The 22372-nt window shown below is 43.7% G+C and overlaps 1 protein-coding gene and 1 pseudogene across 2 annotated transcripts in view; both read left to right on the forward strand.

Moving 5' to 3' along the window:
* Window positions 1–6683: 6683 nt before the first annotated feature.
* The window catches only part of BBS5 (Bardet-Biedl syndrome 5), a 38227-nt gene continuing 22538 nt past the window's right edge, over window positions 6684–22372 (forward strand). For both annotated transcript variants that reach the window (XM_066346664.1, XM_066346665.1), the window contains exons 1-5: window positions 6684–6860; window positions 10272–10354; window positions 18707–18772; window positions 20102–20151; window positions 20291–20418. In XM_066346664.1, the coding sequence (XP_066202761.1) occupies window positions 6802–6860; window positions 10272–10354; window positions 18707–18772; window positions 20102–20151; window positions 20291–20418 (386 nt within the window). In that variant the 5' untranslated portion in view covers window positions 6684–6801. The remainder of the gene's footprint in view (window positions 6861–10271; window positions 10355–18706; window positions 18773–20101; window positions 20152–20290; window positions 20419–22372) is intronic.
* On the forward strand, window positions 8321–8394 carry LOC136379168 (small nucleolar RNA U3; annotated as a pseudogene).

A 22372-nucleotide genomic window follows, 5' to 3' on the forward strand; every position in this document is an offset into this window, starting at 1 on the left:
AAGATCAAAAGATATTAATTACATCTTTGCCATGACACATAATCAAATCACAGGATCGGTATTCTATCATATTCAGAGATTGTTTCACACTCAAGAGGAGGAGGAGATTATAGAAGTTATGTACACTGGGAGCACAAAAGTCTTAGAGGCCATCTAGAATTTGGTCTACTGTACACAGTCTTCCCTCTGGTGCTCAACAACTCATGGCCCTCTCAAAGGAAAAGAAAATAGCATTCACTACCTCTGAGGTTCCCTTTTTATCGCATTACAGCACCAGCTCAAAATCTAAGATCTCATCTCATCTAAACCATCCATTTCCAGGGCAAATGAGGCTCCTGCGTATACAGGCATACCTCATTTTATCTCACGTTGCTTTATTGTGCTTCATAGGTAGTCTTTTTTTCACAAACTGAATTCAAGACCCTCCACCAGCAAAAAGATTACCTCATTTTATTGCGATGCTTGCTTTACCGCATGGTCTGGAGACAAACCCACAATATCTCTCAGGTATGCCTGTAATCCATTAAGTACAGTTCCTTGAAGCACAGTTCATTCTTTTGACAGACTTTTGAAACTGAAAGAAACCAGTTGTGTGTTCCCAACACTCCTACCATACAATGATGGGGACAGGCATGGGAAAACAGAGACATTAAGTTCAAAAATAGAAAAGGGAAGATAAAAACGAGTCATTGGCATGTAACAATTCTGACATCCATCCAGGTCAATGTTGGATTTGACCCTTGATGCGTTAGAAAACACAGAGAACAAGATAGGGATAGAAGCCTAAGGTGAGAAAATAGAATCCTGTTCCATTCTTTGGCATTCCTCTAAAAGGAGTATGCACAATGTAAGGCCAGTATCCACGGCCACCATCATAGCCGCCTGTCCTGTGCAGGTTTGCGTTAGATTCAGACAGATGGTAATGAAACAACGGAACCAAGAACTGGTGGGCCATCATCTTTAATCCTACCTTGCACCTGGCGAGCCAGTAAAAACGCACACTGGGCTCCAAAACCCACTCATTCAATACTCACAAAGCTACTGACTTATCCGAGTTTCCTAAAATCAAAGGTTTCTAGCCTCACCAGCTTTATTCACCTCTGTTCCCCATCTGCTTCCTTCTCTCTGCACAAACTCTGCACAAACTGACTTCTCCTTTAGCATTCTGCCATCTTGGCTGCTTCTCTTGGCCTCCTCCACGTGGCCTCTCTCTGCTCCCCTCTTTGCTCTCTCCTCTAATGCTAATCTCAGGAACCGAGAGAGAGCAAGCTCCCGTTCTGCCCCATTTTATAGTGTAGGAATCAAAACCTTTAATTCAATATACAAACAAGGAAGTCTCTGATACGAAGTCACTTATATGAGGCATAATGAGATTCCTCATGAGAGTGTACCACCTTACATCAAAAAGGGTGGGAAAGGCTTAGTCTTAAAATTAAGCCTTAGGCTATAAGAATCCTGCCTGCTTACAGCCTGTCCCCCCACATCCAATGCAAACTATAAGCGAGCAAACATACATATCATTATTTACAAACTTATTTGACGAACACACAATAAAATGTTTAAAATAAAAAATAAATTATTGAGTTGAGGGAAAGTAAGCACTTCCATTTATAAAGCAACCAATCATCCTCCTTTAGGGAGGACAGTCCTTCTTTTATAAGTTCCATCCTCCCTCAAAAAGTGTCCTCCAGGCCCTAGCCGGTTGGCTCAGTGGTAAAGCGTCGGCCTGGCGTGCAGGAGTCCCAGGTTCGATTCCCGGCCACAGAACACAGGAGAAGCACCCATCTGCTTCTCCACCCCTCCCCCTCTCCTTCCTCTCTGTCTCTCTCTTCCCCTCCCGCAGCCAAGGCTCCACTGGAGCAAAGTTGGCCTGGGCGCTGGGGATGGCTCTTTGGCCTCTGCCCCAGGCGCTAGAATGGCTCTGGTTGCAACAGAGCGATGCCCCAGATGGGCAGAGCATTGCCCCCTGGTGGGCATGCCAGGTGGATCCCAGTCGGGCGCATGCAGGAGTCTGACTGCCCCCCTGTTTCCAACTTCAGAAAAAAAAAAAAAAAAAAAAAAAAAAAAAAAAAAGTGTCCTCTACATGTCCTCCTTTTTTTTTTTTTTTTCCTTGATCTTAGCCAAAAGGCCAAGAAGCGATGTGTGCCCTCCTTTTTGATATTGGAAGATGTTGGGCAGATAAAATATATTATGCTCACTTTGTTAAAGATGGCGCTGCCCACTTGGAAGCCGTTGCCCAGGTGATGTTAATGTGTGTTGGGGGCGGGCTGTGGGCGGGCAAGATCCTTGTAACCTAGGGCTTGGTTTTAGGACTAAGCCTTTTCCACCCTTTTTGATGTGGGGTGGCACAATCCCATCATGCCTCAGATAAGTGACTTTGTATTAGAAACTTCCCCTATTTTGTATATTGGATTAAGGGTTATGGATCTACACTATAAAATGGGGCAGAACAGGAGCTTGCTCTCTTGGTTCCTGAGATTATTATTAGAGGAGAGAGCAGAGAGGAGAGGAGAAAAAGGCCACATGGAGGAGGCCAGGAGAAGCAGCCAAGATGGCGAAGTGTTGAGTGAGAAGCCAGTTTGTGCAGAGTTTGTGCAGGGAGAAGGAAGGAGATGGGGAACAGAGGTGAATAAAGCTGGTGAGCTAGAAACCTTTGATTCTAGGAAACTCAGATAAGTCAGTAGCTTTGTGAGCACTGAATGAGTGGGTTTTGGAGCCTAGTGTGTGTTTTTACTTGCCCGCTGGGTGCAAGCAAGGTAGGATTAAATATGATGGCCCACCAGTTTTTGGCTTCATTGTTTCTTTACCGACTGTCTGAATCCAATGCGAACCTGCATGGGCCAGGCGGCTGTGATTATGGTGGCTCTGGCTACTGGCTTTACAGAAGACTAATCTGTAAATGTCCGTATTCAATTGATGCAGTCGATCCATTGCATGTGATGTGATGTATTTGTATCCAAATGAGTACTTTTTTTTTACAATTATTATTAAAAATTAATAGGCATGTGTAAAGCCACCTGGCCTATGCAGGTTCGCATTAGATTCGAACAGATGGTAATGAAACAACAAAGCCAGGAACTGGTGGGCCATTGCCTTCAATCCTAGCTTGCACCCGCAGGCAAGAAATACACACAGTGGGAAAACACTTCCCTTTCCATTCAGGGCTCCCAAAGCCTCTGACTTATCTGAGTTTTCTTAGGATCAAAGGTTTGTACCTCACCAGCCTTATTCACCTCTGTTCCCCATCTCCTTCTCTCTGTACAAACTCTGCACAAGTTGGCTTCTCCTTCAGCACTCCACCATCTTGGCTGCTTCTCTCCCCCACGTGACCTTTCTCTGCTCTCCTCCAGCATGGGCTCCTCTGCCCATTTATTAGTGTAGAAATCAAAACCTTTAATCCAATATACAAACAAGGAAGTCTCTGATACAAAGTCACTTATCTGAGGCATAATGGGATTCCTCATGATAGAGCACCACCTCACATCATGCAACAGTCAAGGATGGGAAAGGCTTAGTCTTAAAACTAAGGCTATAACAACCCTGCCTGCTTACAGCCTGTCCCCCCACACCCAATGCAAACTATAAGCAAGCAAACATATACATCATATTTACAAACTTATTTGACAAATAGCATGTAAGCATAATTACAATGTAAAATATTAAAAAATGTTTTTATTATGCATTTATCATACTATAGTGTATTATTGTTGCAATGAATAAATGTTTCTTTTACAATCTTGTTTTCTTCTATTTATTTTTGTCCTCCTTTTCAATGTAAAAAAGTTGGGTACCTTATCATTTAAAAAGTATTTATTGGCCCTGGCCAGTTGGCTCAGGAGTAGAGCGTTGACCTGGCGTGCAGGAGTCCCAGGTTTGATTCCAGGCCAGGGCACACAGGAGAAGTGCCCATCTGCTTTTCCACCCCTCCCCCTCTCCTTCCTCTCTGTCTCTCTCTTCCCCTCCCACAGCCAGGGCTCCATTGGAGCAAAGTTGGCCCGGGCACTGGGGATGGCTCTATGGCCTCTGCCTCAGGCGCTAGAATGGCTCTGGTTGCAACAGAGCAACGACCCGGATGGGCAGAGCATCGCCCCCTGGTGGGCATGCCAGGTGGATCCCGGTCGGGCGCATGCGGGAGTCTGACTGCCTCCCCATTTCCAACTTCAGAAAAATACAAAAAAAAAAAAAGAAAGAAAGAAAAGAATGTTTATGTACCTTAATTAAGAATTCCTACACTCTGACTCACCCTTCCATCATAAAGTAATGAGAGTAACGTATACTTCTAGAGTCTAGACAAAGGGATCACAAGCCCCTCCTTATCCACCCCAACCAGTATGTGATTTGATTTATAAAATCAGCCACAGGCCTGACCAGGCGGTGGCGCAGTGGGTAGAGCGTCGGACTGGGATGCCGAGGACCCAGGTTCGAGACCTCGAGGTCCCCAGCTTGAGCGCAGGCTCATCTGGTTTGAGCAAAAAGCTCACTAGCTTGGACCCAAGGTCGCTGGCTCCAGCAAGGGGTTACTCGGTCTGCTGAAGGCCCGTGGTCAAGGCACATATGAGAAAGCAATCAATGAACAACTAAGGTGTCGCAATGCGCAATGAGAAACTGATGATTGACTGCTTCTCATGTCTTCATTTCTGTCTGTCTGTCCCTGTCTATCCCTCTCTCTGACTCTCTCTCTATCTCTGTAAAAAAATAAAAAAATAAAAATAAAAAATAAAATAAAATCAGCCACAGAATGGTAGGGACTTTCTACATGATTTGGGATTGTGCCTTGTTGGTCAAATACGTTTGTAAATATGATATATATGCTTGATCACTTATAGTTTGCATTGGGTGTGGGGGACAGGTTGTAAGCAGAGTAGGTTGTTATAGCCTAAGGCTTAGTTTTAAGACTAAGCTTTTCCCCACACCCTTGACTGATTGCATGATGTGGGATGCTGCACTCTCATGAGGAATCCCATTATGCCTCAGATAAGTGGCTTTGTATCAGAGACTTCCTTGTTTGTATATTGGATTAAAGGTTTGGATTTCTACACTATAAAGTGGGGCAGAGGAGCCCATGCTAGAGGAAAGCAGAGAAAGGCCACATGGAGTAGAGAAGAGAAGCAGCCAAGATGGCGGAGTGCTGAAGGAGAAGCCAGTTTGTGCAGAGTTTGTGCAGAGAGAAGGAGATGGGGAACAGAGATGAATAAGGCTGGTGAGGCTAGAAACCGTTGATCCTAGGAAATTCAGATAAGTCAGTAGCTTTGTAAGCACTGAATGAGTGGGTTTTGGAGCCCAGTGTGTCTTTTTACTTGCCTGCCTGGTGCAAGCTAGGATTAAAGGTAATGGCCCACCAGTTCTTGGCTCTGTTGTTTCATTACCATCTGTCCACATCTAATGCGAACCTGCATGGGCCAGGCGGCTGTGATGGTGGCCATGACTACTGGCTTTACACTCCTCAAAAATTCATTTGGACTTGGAGTCTCTATGTGACCCGTGGATTTAAGTAAAGTACTTTACAACAGAAGGATCGGGGACAGGCCTCAGTGGACATTTGAGCTGAGACTTATGCGACAAAGGCGGGCATGCTAGGAACTGAGGAAACAAGAGTTCCAGATAGAAAACGGGGCCCCACAAAGGCTCTGAGCCCTGCCTGACTGGAAGGTAGATAGAAACAGGGAGAGGGGCCGGAGTTTGGAGAGGTGGGCAGGGCCAGATCCAGGCATCCCAGGAAGGCACTTTTGGAGTTTTAGGTCTAAATGTATTGGCAGTGTAGGGCAGGGGTCCCCAAACTACAGCCCCCAGGCCGCATGCAGCCCCCTGAGGCCATTTATCTAGTCCCCCGCTGCACTTCCGGAAGGGGCACCTCTTTCATTGGTGGTGAGAGGAGCACATTGACCACCTCATTAGCCAAAAGCAGGCCCATAGTTCCCAATGAAATACTGGTCAGTTTGTTGATTTAAATTTACTTGTTCTTTATTTTAAATATTGTATTTGTTCTTGTTTTTGTTTTTTTTACTTTAAAATAAAATATGTGCAGTGTGCATAGGGATTTGTTCATAGATTTTTTTTATAGTCCGGCCCTCCAACGGTCTTAGGGAGAGTGAATTGGCCTCCTGTGTAAGAAGTTGGCCCTGGTCGGTTGGCTCAGTGGTAGAGCGTCGGCCTGGTGTGCAGGAGTCCGGGGTTCGATTCCCAGCCAGGGCACACAGGAGAAGCACCCATCTGCTTCTCCACCCCTCCCCCTCTCCTCCTTCCTCTCTGTCTCTCTCTTCCCCTCCCGCAGCCAAGGCTCCGGGCGCTGGGGATGGTTCTGTGGCCTCTGCCTCAGGCGCTAGAATGGCTCTGGTTGCAACAGAGCAACGCCCCAGATGGGCAGAGCATCACCCCCTGGTGGGCGTGCCGGGTGGATGGGGGCGCATGCGGGAGTCTGACTGCCTCTCGGTTTACAACTTCAGAAAAATACAAAAAAAAAAAAAAGAAGAAGTTTGGGGACCCCTGGTGTAGGGGAATGAAGGGCGTGGGTGGAACGGCTGGCACATGCGTTTGGAGGCCGGACGGTCATTTAGAGGTCAAGCACAAGCTCCTGGGCGGGTGCCAGCTCAGCTACTCTAAGCATCTGAACCCTCTCCGAGCCTCAAATCAGCTTAATGACACGGTAGCGCGGAGAAAAGCGCGCGCCCTACCGCGAGGAAGCTTGGGTCTCGGCGCCCGCCGTAGAGGTCGCAACAGAGGTGGCCTGTTGCCTTGGAGCCGGCAAAACGCTGCTCGGCCTCCACCTCTGTCCAGAGTGCCACCCAAGAGCCTCGGTCCTCATGTCCGTGATGGACGCGCTTTGGGAGGACCGAGATGTCCGCTTCGACGTGTCCTCGCAGTGAGTCCCCGATATTCCCCCGGGGCTTGGGGCCTGTAGAGGGTGTGGCGGCGCGACTTCAGGGCCCGCGGGCGGAGCCTGCGCCCCCACAGCTCACGGCCCTCGCGGGGCGGGAGTAGGTTTACACCTGTCGTAGGCACCTGGGAACCCCTAGGTTGGCGGGACAGTGCAGCCCTGCTGAGGCCCGCGTGACCGCCCAGCGTCCAGACTACACGGTTCCGGTGCCGCGCGACTTCTGGCCGGGTCTGGCCCCGGGACTTGTCAGGAAGCTAAGCCCAAACCCCGCCCGGACCACGCAGGCCGTGGGCGTCCAGAACCCCAGGCGAGCGTGGGTGCCACTTTCCGTGCCGTGAAAGGAACGTAGGAAGGGACTCGCGAAACGAGGCTTCTAGAACTAGGCCTGGAGTCCACACTGTGAGCCCCTAGATTCATGTCTTCGCTGTTGAATGCTGGCGTCTTGTCTATAAAATGAGGGCGGTGGGAGGGAGCATTCTCCAAAATTACTAACCACGCAAACTTTATTTCTGTTGTGGTAAGCCTCCATCGAATTAATCACCAAAAGGAAGAAGGGGCTCCCTTTTGCAGCTCTCAAACGGAAGATTTTCGAAAATGTCATGCTTTAAAGAGAAATCAGTTGCCCAAAAGTCCAGGAAAAATGCCCATTTGGATATTAAATGTTGGAAACAGTAAAGGTTAGATTCTTGAGTTAATGGTATGGAGTTTATTGGCCACATAATTCCTATGAACAGGACCTAATTAGGTGGGGTAAAGAGGTAATCTTATTTTAATTTAGTGACAAGAGAGAAAGCAGAGAGACATGCATGCCTGTGAGGCAAGCCCATTTGGGGGCATGCTTTGCCCATCTGGGGCATTGCTCCATTGCTCAGCAACCAAGGTCTTATTAGCGCCTGAGGCAGAGGCCATGGAGCAATCCGCAGCTCCCTGAGGGCCAACTCGCTCCAATGGAGCCATGGCTGCAGGAGAGGAAGAGAGAGAAGTGAGAAGGGGAAGGGTGGAGAAGCAGATGGGCGCTTCACCTATGTGCCGGACCAGGAATTGAACCTGGGACATCCACATGCTGGGCCAGTGCTTTACTACTGAGCCAACCGGCCAGGGCCAAGAAATAATTTTCAAGACTTATTTGTGACTTCATATATAATACTAGCATGATCTTAGAGCCTTTAAGAAGTTATAAGGGAAGGAAATTTATAAAATTGTAAACCATAGCTCCATAATGTACACATTCTGTGACTTTTTCTGTTATTCTTGTGTGGGGGGGTGGGGGGGTTCTTGATCCAAGAAAAGTTTCGTTTCATGAATATTTTTAGTTATTAAACATTTATCAAATGCTTACTATGTGCTGGTTAGTAGGCTAATAACCGAAGACACAGTAGGAAATCATTTCCTTCCTTCCCCACCCCCATTCTAGTGCAGGAGATACACGTTGACAACTATTTTTTAAGACTATACTTTCAGGGATCATTTCTATAGTTTGTTACTAGAGAAGTTTCTCTGATGGTGTAGACAGTTATTTTTTTTAAATGTGATAAATAGGCCTGACCTGTGGTGGCGCAGTGGATAAAGCGTCAACCTGGAAATGCTGAAGTCGCCTGTTCGAAACCCTGGGCTTGCCTGGTCAAGGCACATATGGGAGTTGATGCTTCCAGCTCCTCCCCCTTCTCTCTCTTTCTGTCTCTCTCTCTCCTCTCTAAAAATGAATAAATAAAATTAAATTAAATTTTTAAAAATGTGATAAATAATATCCAGAAAAGAAAAATGAACAAAAGCTGGGGGACCATAGAAACAGAACAGTTGATTCTGCCTTGGGAAGGCCTCAGAGAAGAAATATTTGAGTTGAGCTCTGAAGAATGGGCAGAGCCTTGTCAGGGAAGACAGGAGAAAAGTAATCCAGAAAAAAAGAAAGAAACACAGCCTGGCCAGGCAGTAGCCAGGTGTGGCTCAGCGGATGGAGTGTCAGCCTGGGACACTGAAGAACCAACCAGGTTCGAAACCCTGAGGTCACAAGCTTGAGTGTGAGGTCACTGGCTCAGCTGGAGCCCCCGGGTCAAGGCACTTATGAGAAAGCAATCGATGAACAACTAAGGTGCCGCAACTATGAGTGGATGCTTCTCAGCTCTCTCCCTTCCTGTCTGTCTTTCATGCATATGCGTGCACTAAAAACAAGAAAAAGAAGGCAGTGTCTGGGAGGTGAAGTACAAATAGAAAGATTGGTCAGATTGTGGAATGCTCAGCTGAGGATTTCATTTTCTAGGCAGAGGGGATGACATGGAAGACTTACACACGGAAGTGGTATGTCCACATCACATCTGAATTTTTGACAAGTAATTGAGTTGGCGCTATGGGGAGTGTGTTAGAGGGCTCTGCTACATATTCTGCTAGGTTTTGTTTTTTATTGTTTTCTTTGACACTGGAATACATCCTATCAGTCAGCAAACTATTCTTCATTCTTTATTTCCTTTGTCCCTGTTTCTAATTGTTTACAAAGTCCTGGTGATGCTTTGCTTTAACCTGTTCCTTCCATGACTACCTGATCCCCTTTCCTCTACTAAGAAAGCTCTAGGGGTTCCCCAGTGTCCACAGGATAAGATCCAACCGTATCTGTCTAACATTTATGGTCTATAATTTAGTTTTTTTTCCCTTATTTATCCAACTATATTTCTCACTATCTCTACTATGGACCTTCTCCAGCCAGGCCAGTCTTCTCACATTCCCTTATCATCTCTTATTTCTGGTCTTTTTTTTTTTTTTTTTTTGTCTTTTTCTGAAGCTGGAAACGGGGAGAGACAGTCAGACAGACTCCCGCATGCGCCCGACCGGAATCCACCTGGCACGCCCACCAGGGGCGATGCTCTGCCCACCAGGGGGCAATGCTCTGCCCCTCCAGGGCGTCACTCTGCCGCGACCAGAGCCACTCTAGCGCCTGGGACAGAGGCCAAGGAGCCATCCCCAGCCCCGGGCCATCTTTGCTCCAATGGAGCCTTGGCTGCGGGAGGGGAAGAGAGAGAGACAGAGAGGAAGGAGGGGGGGAGTAGAGAAGCAAATGGGCGCTTCTCCTATGTGCCCTGGCCGGGAATTGAACCCGGGTCCCCCGCACACCAGGCTGACGCTCTACCGCTGAGCCAACCAGCCAGGGCCATATTTCTGGTCTTTAATCATGATCTCTTCTCTCTTCTTTCCTCTCTCTGTCTTACTTTTGCCACCTCCTCCAAATCCTACCTCTCCTTCTAGTTCTGGCTTCCCTACAATGACCTGATTACTCCAGGCCTACAGATCTCCAGGTTCTTGAAGTTCTTGAAGACTTTATTTTCAATGCATGAGTGTTTGGTACTGTATCATTTATACTCTTGGCTGTTTTATAGGCATGTCTTTTCTCCTTCATACTTATTCTAGACAAATGAAAACAAGACCTGGAGAAGTCCTTATTGATTGTTTAGATTCAATTGAAGACACCAAAGGAAATAATGGGGACAGAGGTGAGTATATTATCAAATACATTTTATATTTCTGGTTTAATTTACAAGTACTAAATCTTTTTAGCTGGGGGAAAGAGTATAAAACAGCATTATATATAAATGTAATTGTGAGAGTGGGAGCATTAAATCCACATGAGACTCTTCTCAGACCAAAATGGAAGAAACAGTAGATACTAAATTTGTAGTCAGGGAATACAGGTTCTTCCCTCAGAACTTGGGTCCTTCAGTAAGTCCTGGTTCTGACCTCAGCTTTACTCAATGTAGCTATTAAAAGTCCAGGAGCGCCTGACCAGGTGGTGGCGCAGTGGATAGAGCGTTGGACTGGGATGCCGAGGACCCAGGTTCGAGACCCCAAGGTCGCCAGCTTGAGCGCAGGCTCATCTGGTTTGAGCAAAGCTCACCAGCTTGGACCCAAAGTCGCTGGCTCGAGCAAGGGGTTGTTTGGTCTGCTGAAGGCCCATGGTCAAGGCACATATGAGAAAGCAATCAATGAACAACTAAGGTGTCTGCAATGTGCAACGAAAAACTGATGATTGATGCTTCTCATCTCTCTGTTCCTGTCTGTCTGTCCCTGTCTATCCCTCTCTCTGACTCTCTGTCTCTGTAAAAAAAAAAAAAAAAGAAGAAGAAAAAGTCCAGGAGCTTTGTCTGCAAGGGTCACAGATAGTCCTGACTTTTGAGGCTGCCTCCTCTAAAAAGAATATGGGGTAGTGGAACATAAGTAGGTTTTAGCTGTGCTGTGTGGAACCATGCTTCCTTTTAAGAAATCCAAAAGTAATGCACAATCCCTAAGACTGACACCTAGAGATAGCAAATTTAGTGTTGTATTGTGAAGTATGTTTATAGGTTAAGTACTAGGAAATACTGTGAGACACCTCTGAATGTCACTGAGGAGCAATCAGGGCTAGACTCCAGGGTTTTTCCCAAAACAAATTCCCCTGAGGCTGGGACTTGAAAAGTCTAGGCTGCATACAGCAGCTATTCATGGAGCCCATCACTAGTGATCAGCAGGTGTTAGAAGCATCACTACTGTTCTTCAAGGTAAAAAAAAGATAGGGAATAAAGAGTGGGCAGCTTTAGTGTATCTAGAAAGCTGCGGTTTGTGCGGGAGAAGAGGTTTAGTAAGGTGGGACGTAAACCTCATGGAAGAGAAAATCTGAGGAAAAAGAAGACGAGCAGAATCATTCAAGTAAGAAGGATCAGAGAATCCCAGAGACAGAACAGGAACTCCTACTGGCAGAACATGCTCACTGCAGTACTTAGAGTGGCCGATTGCTCTCTGAGCCTTTTTTCTAGCATGTGAACAGCAGATTCATTTGTGAGCCTTTCTTCTCTGTGAGGGGCACCTATCATCGTCCCCAGTTACAGGTGGAGCCTGTCCATAGCTAGAGCCAGTCATTAAAGGAATGCTTAGATCACATTTCTGAATTGCTTTCTAGCATCAGCCAACCCCAAGTGAGAACAAGGTATCAAGATCTATGGACAGACAAGAAGTCTTAGTTTGTGCCTTTGGGGGAGAGGTAAGAGTAATAATCTCTAAATGGTCAGATCTTGACAAAACCTGAATTAACTTGAGGAAGCCAAGAGAAAGTAGTTTGGGTCTCATACAGATTAGCAGGAACTCTTATGTGACAGTTCATCCAGCAGTCCAAACAAAAACTATGAGTACTCATTGAGTGCAGTATCCTCTATAAGCACTTTGAAGTAAGGAGGGAATAACATCTCCCTGGCCAGATATCGTGCTATTAATAAAGATAACTGTGTGCACACATACCTCAGAAACAGTTGCTCAGAAAATGGAATTTCATAGGAGTATAAAGATTTTCTGATTAATAAGAAGGTAAAAAGGGAAAGAGGAATCCTGCCTTCTAGCTGTCTCTTTCCCCTCCTTTCCAGAAGTTTGAAAATGACCAAGGTAAGGCACTCCCTCTGTCAGAAGACACCATGTTAAAGCTATAAATACCCCACCTGACCAGGTGGTGGCACAATACAGAATGTTGACCTGAGATGCTGAGGACCCAGGTTGAAACCCCAATCATAGACATGACCCCATGGTCACTGACTTGAGCCCAAAGGTCACTGCCTTGAAGCCTAAGATCGCTGGCTTGAGCCCAAGGTCACTGGCTTAAGCAAGGGGTCACTGGTTCAGCTGGAGCCCCCGGGTCAAGGCAAGTATGAGAAGCAATTAGTGAACAACTGAAGTGCTGCAACTAGAGTTGATGCTTCTCATCTCTCTCCCTTCCTGTCTGTCTTTCTTTGTCTCTCGTGCATGCACTTAAAAAAAAAATACCCCCAAAGATTAGCACATTAAATCCATTTCAACTCTAAGTACTCTGACATCAAGTTATCAGATTAGCTTTGTGCACTTCACTGAAACTATGAGAATGAAGCAGTGGTGCTTGGGAAATTAGGAGAAACAAAGACAGTTACATTTTGCTATTTGTGAGGACAGCGAAAATTCCATGTCTGGAACGCTGGGTTTGCAGTTGTACAATGGGGTCCGTTAGCAGGACAGAGGCAACATAACAATGCAAGGGACTTGTAGGAGATACACCAACAACAGAAAAACAGGTAGACAGAGTTGGTACATGGTTTGTTTTTTTGTGTGTGTGTTTGTTTGGGTTTTTTTTTACAGGGACAGAGAGAGAGAGAGAGTCAGAGAGAGGGATAGATAGGGACAGACAGGAACGGAGAGAGATGAGAAGCATTAATCATCAGTTTCTCAATTGATTGCTTTCTCATATGTGCCTTGACTGCAGGCCTTCAGAAGACCGAGTGACCCCTTGCTCGAGCTAGCAACCTTGGGTCCAAGCTGGTGAGCTTTTTGCTCAAACCAGATGAGCCCGCGCTCAAGCTGACCACCTCGGGGTCTCGAACCTGGGTCCTCCGCATCCCAGTCTGACACTATCCACTGCGCCCACCACCTGGTCAGGCGATACATGGTTTTATAAGGCCAACTCTTCCCACTCCATAATTTTTCCTGGACTTGTCTAAAAGGAAAATATCAAGAACAATCAATAGATGTCCTGGGCTTATAGCCCAGTTGTAGAGATACAATGTTACTTCGGTAAAATGGCAAAAGGCACATATAAATCAGTATAGCTGCAATAATATAACAAGTCATAATCCTAGGTTTGTAAAGAATTAAAATATTTTTAAAATAAAAATAGCAATTAAAATTTTAAATATTCACTATTTGCCAGTCACTGTTCTGAATCTTTTATATGTGTAATCTCATATAATAATAATAATAAATGTAACAAAACAAAAAATGAAGTAGATGCCATTATCTTTTTTTTTTCAAATAAAGGAACTGAGGAACAAGAGGTTAATTAACTTTTCCAAGGTTACATAGCTACTAAGTGATAAATCAAATGGCCTACATTGCTTTCTCCCATCCAAGTACTAACCAGGCCCGACCCTGCTTAGCTTCCGAGATCAGACGAGATTGGGCACATTCAGGGTGGTATGGCCGTAGACCCTACGTTGCTTTCTAAACTGCTAGGATTGATCACATTATTCTCCTCAAAAATTTTCAGTTCTTCTCAATCCCAATTCTAAACCTCACCCCAACTCCACTGCCTCAATTGCTAATAGATTTAAGTCTGAATTTCTTGGTGTAGCATTGAAGAACTTCTAATTTTTCCACAAACACCCTTTTTGCATCCACCACTGTCCTCCGTTTGTCTCTCCAGATCCAGCACCCTCCCCACCTTGTACCCCTTGCCCTGGAAAATGTATAGATTCCATCAGAGGCCTCCTTGTGCACTCTAGCTTCTGTTTGAAAGAGCCATGGCAGAAGATCAAAAGGTTTGGGTATTTATTTTCTAGTTTCTTTCCCCACAAAGCATTCAGCTCTTTTTTTTTTTTTTTTTTTTTTTTTTGTATTTTTCTGAAGCTAGAAACGGGGAGGCAGTCAGACGGACTCCCGCATGCACCTGACCGGCATCCACCCGGCATGCCCACCAGGGGGCAATGCTCTGCCCATCCGGGGCATCGCTCTGTTGCGACCAGAGCCATTCTAGTGCCTGAGGCAGAGGCCACAGAGCCATCCTCAGCGCCCGAGCAAACTTTGCTCCAATGGAGCCTTGTCTGCAGGAGGGGAAGAGAAAGACAGAGAGGAAGGAGAGGAGGAGGGGTGGAGAAGCAGATGGGTGCTTCTCCTGTGTGCCCCGGCTGGGAATCGAACCCGGAACTTCCGCACACCAGGCCGATGCTCTACCACTGAGCCAACCGGCCAGGGCTGCATTCAGCTCTTGACAACTTGTGTTCCTTCCAGATTTGGTTAACTGCTCCCTATCCTTGTCCCTCTGGGCCTGGGGTAGTACAGGTCTGCTGCACTCATTTATGCTTCCTAACACACCACCCGTACCTTTATAATAAGTCCTTCTGTATAGAAACTTTAATTATCCTAATTTGAGTGTGCCATCAGTTTTCTATTTGATTCTGACTGATAGATGCAGTGTCTACTCTTCTATAATCTTGTGTGAACCTTCCACTCTGGCCAGGCTGGGCTGCTCATTATGTGTCAGACATATCATGTAATGTTCCACTGCTCCTGAGAACCCCTTCCTTTATATTTGGAATCTCGTATCCCATCTCACTCCAGCATTCATACAGACTTAGCGTCTCTGATTTGAGCTATTCTAGGGGTTTCCAGGGAGGAAGGAATATGAGCTGGCTATAGATTACTCATTGACAGTTCTCTGGGGAAGGTAGAGGAGGGTAGAGGGGGGATAAAGGGTGATAGGAGACTTGGGGTGGTGAACACAGAGCAATGTACAGATGATGCACACCTGAAACCCATATAATTTTATTAACCAATGTCACCCCAATAAATCTAATTACAATTTTTTTAATTAGAAAGAGTTCTATGGTTATAATTTGTTGAAGAAATACAGTGTTAAAGTTAAGAGAGTTTTATTATTTTAAGACATCTCAAAGCTATTGTAATACACTAATTGTATTATAAATCTCTAAGACACACAGTTTATTATGCACAGATTTACTTGACCTTTTTTATTTCCCTTGGAGAATCCGGAAGATATACTTTGAGAAATGAAATTTAACTTTGCATTTTAGGGTAAGAACATCAGTCTAAGGCCTTAAACAGACTTTAGCCTGGCTATAAGTTCATACAAGCAAAATGTTTGCCCATAGCAGGAAAGGGAAAACGGGGCATACAAGTATAAACCTCATTTAAATGAGAACTGCTAAGAGAGTCCTCTGTAGCACAGATAGTGTATATGTGAGAGTTCTTTGAGAAGTGTGATTTTACTCAATGGCTTTGTAATTATACTGCAGTGGTACCTTGAGATACGAGTTTAATTCATTCTGTAACCAAGGCCGTAAGTCAGTCAACTCGTATATCAAACAAATTTCTCCCATTTAAAATAACTGAAATAGATTTAATCTGTTCCAGCCCTGTGAAACATCCCCAAACCATCCTAAATTATGAAAAAGGACATGTTTTTAATTAAGAAACACACATGTATATTTTACCAATGCATAACAAAATATATGAAATAAAAGAAAAAAGTGTTATTTAGTACTGTATTATTCTTACCTTGGAGACAGATGAGTGCAGCTAATGGAGGTGAATGGCAGAGGAGGAGGGAGGGAGGAAGGGATGCAGGCCCTGTAGACAGGTAAACTAAAACTGCACTTTCTTAACACTAAATGTAAACTAAAACTGCTCTTCCTTTACTTTAAACAAAACTAAAACTGTACTTTCTTTACTTAAAATGAAACCACAAAAACTTAATTGTAAAAAAAATGTACTTTCTTAATTTTAAACTTAACCTAAGCTTAACATTACGTTAAGCTTAGGTTAAGTTTTTCATTTAATCATCACCTGCTTTTGCCTTTTTGGCTGCACTTTCGGCACTTTCACTTGCAGGACTTTTGAATAAAAATCTATCCAAAGAGGTTTGCTTTTGCCTGCCTTTTAAAATGTTACGGAAATGTGACAAACAAGTGTCATTAAAAAGTGCTGAAGCACGACCAGTTGAAACTTTTTCTGGGTGTTTCTTTTCAATGAAACTTGAAAGCTTCTCCCACATTGCCAGCATGCCTTTAATTTCACTTGTAGAAATCACTTCCTCCAACTCTGCCTCCTCCTCACTACTAATCTCTTGCAGAAGCTCCATATGTTGCATCATCTGTAGCTTCTTCAACTTCTCAGTTGAGAGTTCCTCATGTTCCTCCACGAGCTTGTTGACGTCACCCTCATCTACCTCCAGACCCATCGACTTTCCGAGGGACACAGTCTCCTTCAACGCTTCTACCTCAGTCTCAGTCTCTGGTTCGAATCCTTCGAAGTCCCTGTCTGCAACATCAGGCCATAACTTTTTTCGTGTTGAGTTCAAGGTTCTTGTAACTTCTTGCCATGCCAAGTTAATAATGTGTAAACATATCACGATGTTGTAGTGATCTTTCCAAAACTCTAGAAGGGTTAGAATTGTTTTCTCAGTCACCTCAAAGCAGCGGCGGAACAAGTGCTTTGTGTAAAGCTTTTTAAAGTTGGAAATGACCTGCTGATCCATAGGTTGCAAGATTGAAGTTGTGTTGGGTGGGAGGTAGAGGACTTTCACGAATTTGAACTCATCGAGAATGTCATCTTCAAGACCAGGTGGGTGGGCCTGACCAGGCGGTGGCGCATGGGTAGAGCGTCAGACTGGGATGCGGAGGACCCAGGTTCGAGACCCCGACGTCGCCAGCTTGAGTGCAGGCTCATCTGGCTTGAGCAAAAAAAAAAAAGCTCCTATCTATCCCTCTCTCTGACTCTCTCTCTGTCCTTGTAAAAAAACAAACAAACAAAAAAAAAAAACAGGTGGGTGGGCTGGAGGATTATCAAGGATTAGTAATGCTTTCATCAGGAGTTTTATCTGCACTTCAGGACCAAAGACGAGATTTACCCATTCAATAAAAAACTGCCACGTAACCCATGCCCTAGCATTGACGCGCCACATAACCTGCAGTTTTTCTTTAAGAATCTTGTGAGCTCGAGGATTTTTGGAATGATACACTAGCAGTGGCTTTACTTTACAGTCACTGCTAGCATTTGCACACAGTGCAAGGGTCTGACGGTCCTTCATGGGTTTATGGCCTGGCAGCTTCTTCTCCTCTGCAGTGATGTCCTCTGGGGCATTTTTTTCCAAAACAATCCTGTTTTGTCACAGTTGAACACTTGTTGGGGGAATGTAGCCTTCCTTTGCGATAGCACAGCAAAACGTGCGATGTACTCCTCAGCTGCCTTAACGTCAGCACTCGCAGCTTCACCATGCCTCACCACCGAGTGGATGCCAGATCTCTTCTTGAAATTTTCCAACCAGCCGTGACTTGCCTTAAACGTATCTTCTGCTGCCTCTTTTGAGGTTGATGGTTCTTTTTTCTTCAAGTCGCAGTAAATAATACGTGCCTTTTTGCATATTACAGTCTCTGTCACTGTGTCTCCTGCCAGCTCTTTCTCTTTCACCCACACTAGCAGAAGCTTCTCTATTTCTTCATAGATATTTGTCCTTAATTGGGACAGCTGGATTTGCGCTCTTGATGGCATTCTTTTGTTTAAGGATGGTACAAATTGTAGATGTATTGCGTTTGTACAGCCTTGCCAGTTCAATCACTCGTACACCACGCTCATGTTTTTCTATTATTTCTTGCTTTACTTCTATCGACATCATTCTCTTCTTTTTCTCACCTTTACACTCACTTTCTTTGGCCCCATGATAGCACACGTAAAAAATGCAAAAATGATGCAAGAATGAGTACAGCGCATGAGATTTGACTTGATTCTGCAGGTAACACATGAGAAAAAACAAGACGCTGGTGTGCTGCCAATACTGGACCCATCCGCCAACGTGCCAACTAGCAGCAGCTTCCCAAATCAGGACTCGTATCTCAGAATTTCACTCGGAATTCAAACAAAAATACGGACCTAGTCACAGCTCGTATTTTAAAAACTTCATATGTTGGTCTGCTTGTATCTCAAGGTACCACTGTATTTCATACTCACCCTCAGTTGTACACATACGACCTGCCAGGACCCCCAGAACAAGTTCCAACAAGACAAATAACCAGTACCCAAGTCTGTCCTCTGTCAATGTGAGTCAAACCAAGATGTTTGCAGTGAATACTTGTATCCCTTTTGTAACTATTAGATTTTGTTTCTCTGGGGTTCTGAATCATACTTTTATACCTTACATAGGATAGGCATTTTCAATTAATAAATGTATGAAAAATAGCTGTGTGTGTTGCTGCTGATACTGGGCCAGAAGTTTCATGTCCACCTTATTTTGTATTGCAAAAATGAGTCCTTAGTTAAGGTAACCTATTTTGTTTGTTTGCTTTTAGGTAGACTCTCAGTAACAAATTTAAGAATCCTTTGGCACTCTTTGGCATTTCCCAGAGTCAATCTTTGTAAGTATCTTTGTTAGGTAACACTAAACAACAACAATAAAAAAAACTTTGTCAAGTGAACTTGCACAGTGACTTTTGATACCAGAAAAGTATAAAGTATATGCCATGAAAGATGTGGAAAACTTTAAATTGATAAAATATCAGAAATCCTTGATTAATCAAAGACTGCATCATAATGCAAGAGAAATGTTTTTCAGTATGTCCATTTTGTCTCCTGGACATACAGAAGATTAGTATTTTAACATCAAATGTGCTTTTTAATTATTATTTTGCTTATCTTTGACAACTTGCATGATCATTTTCAAGTGATCCCAAAGAAGGGAGATTTAAATTATAATAGAGAAGTAGAACCTCTCATTGTGTTACATTTTTTTTCACTTATTTTTTTAAACTATTTTAAGGATTATCAAGCTAGACTTTTTTTCTTGATGTAGTGATGCTAAGATTTTCTTTTTCTTTTTTTCCTGTTTTTCTTAATTTAATCCAACTAATAACATTGCTTTTGTTTTTTTTTCCAAGAGTTTATATAGACAGAAAAGGGATCTCAGGCCCCTCAGTGAGATCTTCTGAGCCTGGATTTTAAGGTCTATAATAACCAAGAAAGGAGACAGAAAAGGCAAATAAGGCCCAAAAGAGATCAGGAAAATACCAGTTTATGGCATATACCCTTAAAAGGCTCCAGCGCCCCCCAAAGGGCTTCATAAGATTCCATCAGGGCCCCCGCTGCCTCCGAGTCCATTCTTCATGCGAGTCCTCGGGGTCCTCCACCGGGGGTCTGGCGGTCTGCCAGCGGTGAACCATGAAAGCGGGCCAAGGGGCTCTGAGGCCTGTGTGGAGCAGCGCGTCCATGTTCCTCTTCACATTGCGGCAGTGCGCCTTCTCCAGTCACCCATGGCGGCCACCCCTCCCGGGAGAAGTAGGCGTGGATGTCCCTGAAGGCGTCGGGGCCTCACTTCAGCGGGTTTACGTAGAGACACCAAGTCCAGATGAATTTTGAAAGGTTTTATTAAAGGAGGAGATTTATTAAATATGCCAGCTGCATATGGCTGACATGGGGCATATGCAGACTCAAATCGTGCCCCGCTAAGATTTTCAGTAAAAATGTGTAAATTTTAGAGAGTAATCTTTGTCCATATTATGAATGTGTTTGTTCAAAGAGGCAGAATTGACTCCGTTTCTTTTCATTATTTAATTTAAATTTGTACGTGTTTTATTAAAATGTTTAAAAGTTGTATTTTTCTATTTTTTAAAACTTGAAAGTCCTATATAAAGATTCTTTTCTCAGTTTATTATATCATGTTCTTTAAATTCTTTGCTTTTGAATTTTAGCTATTGGTTACAACTGCATATTGAATATTACAACAAGGACAGCTAACTCTGTAAGTCTGAAAAATCTTACTGAAATCTTTCTTCTTACAGCGAAGAAACATTAGATATTTTAGGTTGGTGGGGTTTTTTTCACTATAAATGAGCAATTGCTTTTAAAATCTGAGCTTTTAAATAAATTTGTCCTTACAGAAATTACGAGGCCAAACTGAAGCTCTTTATATACTAACAAAGTGTCACGGTACTCGTTTTGAGTTTATATTTACAAATTTGGTTCCTGGAAGTCCTAGACTTTTTACTTCTGTGATTGCAGTACACAGGTATAGTAATACTTTGTGGATTATTTAACATATTTACAGTAATTTTATGATATAGAGGTTTAAAGAATAAAGTTTATAAATGTGGTGCTATCTTCCACCAAGTTCTACTGCATGTATCCTGAAGATACATAAAAGAATACGTTGTATTATCATTTAATACTTTAAAGGTATTTAAGGAACACTTAAGACTGCTGAAGATTTATAAAAATTTCTACTGAAGATTCTATTAAATTAGCTACCAAGGTAGTTACAAGGAAATAGAAAATTCATTCAATATAAATAACCGAGATATATTATTTAATTAATGACATATAATTCAATTAATTATACATAATAATTTAACAAAAGATTTTTTTTAATTTTTATTGATCGATTGACTTGATAAAGAAAGGGAGGGAGAGAAAAAGAGACAGATCAGGATTTTTTTCCATTTATTTATGCATTCATTGGTTGATTCTTGCATGTGTTCTAACAAGATCGAACCCGCAACCTTGGTGTATCAGGACAATGCTCTAACCAACTGAGCTACCTGGCCATGGCTAAAAAGATTATTTTTCTACTACGGTGTGTCCATAAAGTCATGGTGCACTTTTGACCAGTCACAGGAAAGCAACAAAAGACGATAGAAATGTGAAATCTGCACCAAATAAAAGGAAAACTCTCCCAATTTCATACCTATTCAGTGCAGTTCGATGTGGGCTTGCGCACAGATTTTTTAGGGCTCCTTAGGTAGCTATCCCGTATAGCCTCTACAGACTCGTCACTGACTGATGGCCTACCAGAACGGGGTTTCTCCACCAAACTGCCGGTTTCCTTCAACTGCTTATCCCACCGAATAATGTTATTTCTATGTGGTGGTGCTTTGTTATAAACGCGCCGATATTCACATTGCACTTTGGTCATGGATTCTAATTTAGCAAGCCACAGAACACACTGAACTTTTCCTCTGTACCATCCACATCTCGACTGGTATGGCCGTGGGCTGCTCCGCTGTATACACGGTGTTACGTCATCTGCGCATGCGCACATGCTGCCACATCATCCTACAGAAACTGGGAAGGTTTTCCTTTTATTTGGTGCAGATTTCACATTTCTATCGTCTTTTGTTGATTTCCTGTGCCCGGTCCAAAGTGCACCATGACTTTACGGACACACTGTAGTAGAAGACATGTTTGGGTGTTTTCCCCAAAAAGTTTTGTTGTTGTTTTGTTTGGGGGGGTTTAGTTTGTTTGAGTGTTTGCTAAGTTCTCTTTGCACTACCTTAGCTCTTATTTTTAAGTCAGTCCTAAGTGCTATGATTTTTTTAAAGCAAAACTGACAGGCAAAATAAATATATACACAAATTTATGTACATATAGATATATAATATATATATCATTTTTTAAATTTGCTTGTATTAACAGTGATGCTGAAATTTTTCTCTCTTTTTGTTTACTTATAGTTTTCTATTGTGGTTTTGTTTTTGTTTTTTTTAACAGACAGAGCGAGAATCAGAGAGAGGGATAGATAGGGACAGACAGGAACAGAGAGAGATGAGAAGCATCAATCATCAGTTTTTTGTTGCGACACCTTAGTTGTTCATTGATTGCTTTCTCATATGTGCCTTGACCGTGGGCCTTCAGCAGACCAAGTGACCCCTTGCTCGAGCCAGAGACCGTGGGTCCAAGCTGGTGATCTTTGCTCAAACCAGATGAGCCCGGGCTCAAGCTGGTAACCTCAGGGTCTCGAACCTGGGTCCTCCGCATCCCAGTCCGACACTCTATCCACTGCACCACCCGCCTGGTCAGGCTATTGTGGTTTTGTTTGTTTTTTGTTGTTGTTGTTGGATTTTTTTTAGCTAGAGAGACAGACAGAGAAAGAGGGGGATGAGAAGCATCAACTTGTAGTAGTCGTGGCACTCTTAGTTGTTCATTGATTACGTTCTCATAGGTGCCTTGATCAGGGGGCATCAACC

Source organism: Saccopteryx leptura, chromosome 7 (assembly GCF_036850995.1).
Source record: "Saccopteryx leptura isolate mSacLep1 chromosome 7, mSacLep1_pri_phased_curated, whole genome shotgun sequence".
NCBI lineage: Eukaryota > Metazoa > Chordata > Mammalia > Chiroptera > Emballonuridae > Saccopteryx > Saccopteryx leptura.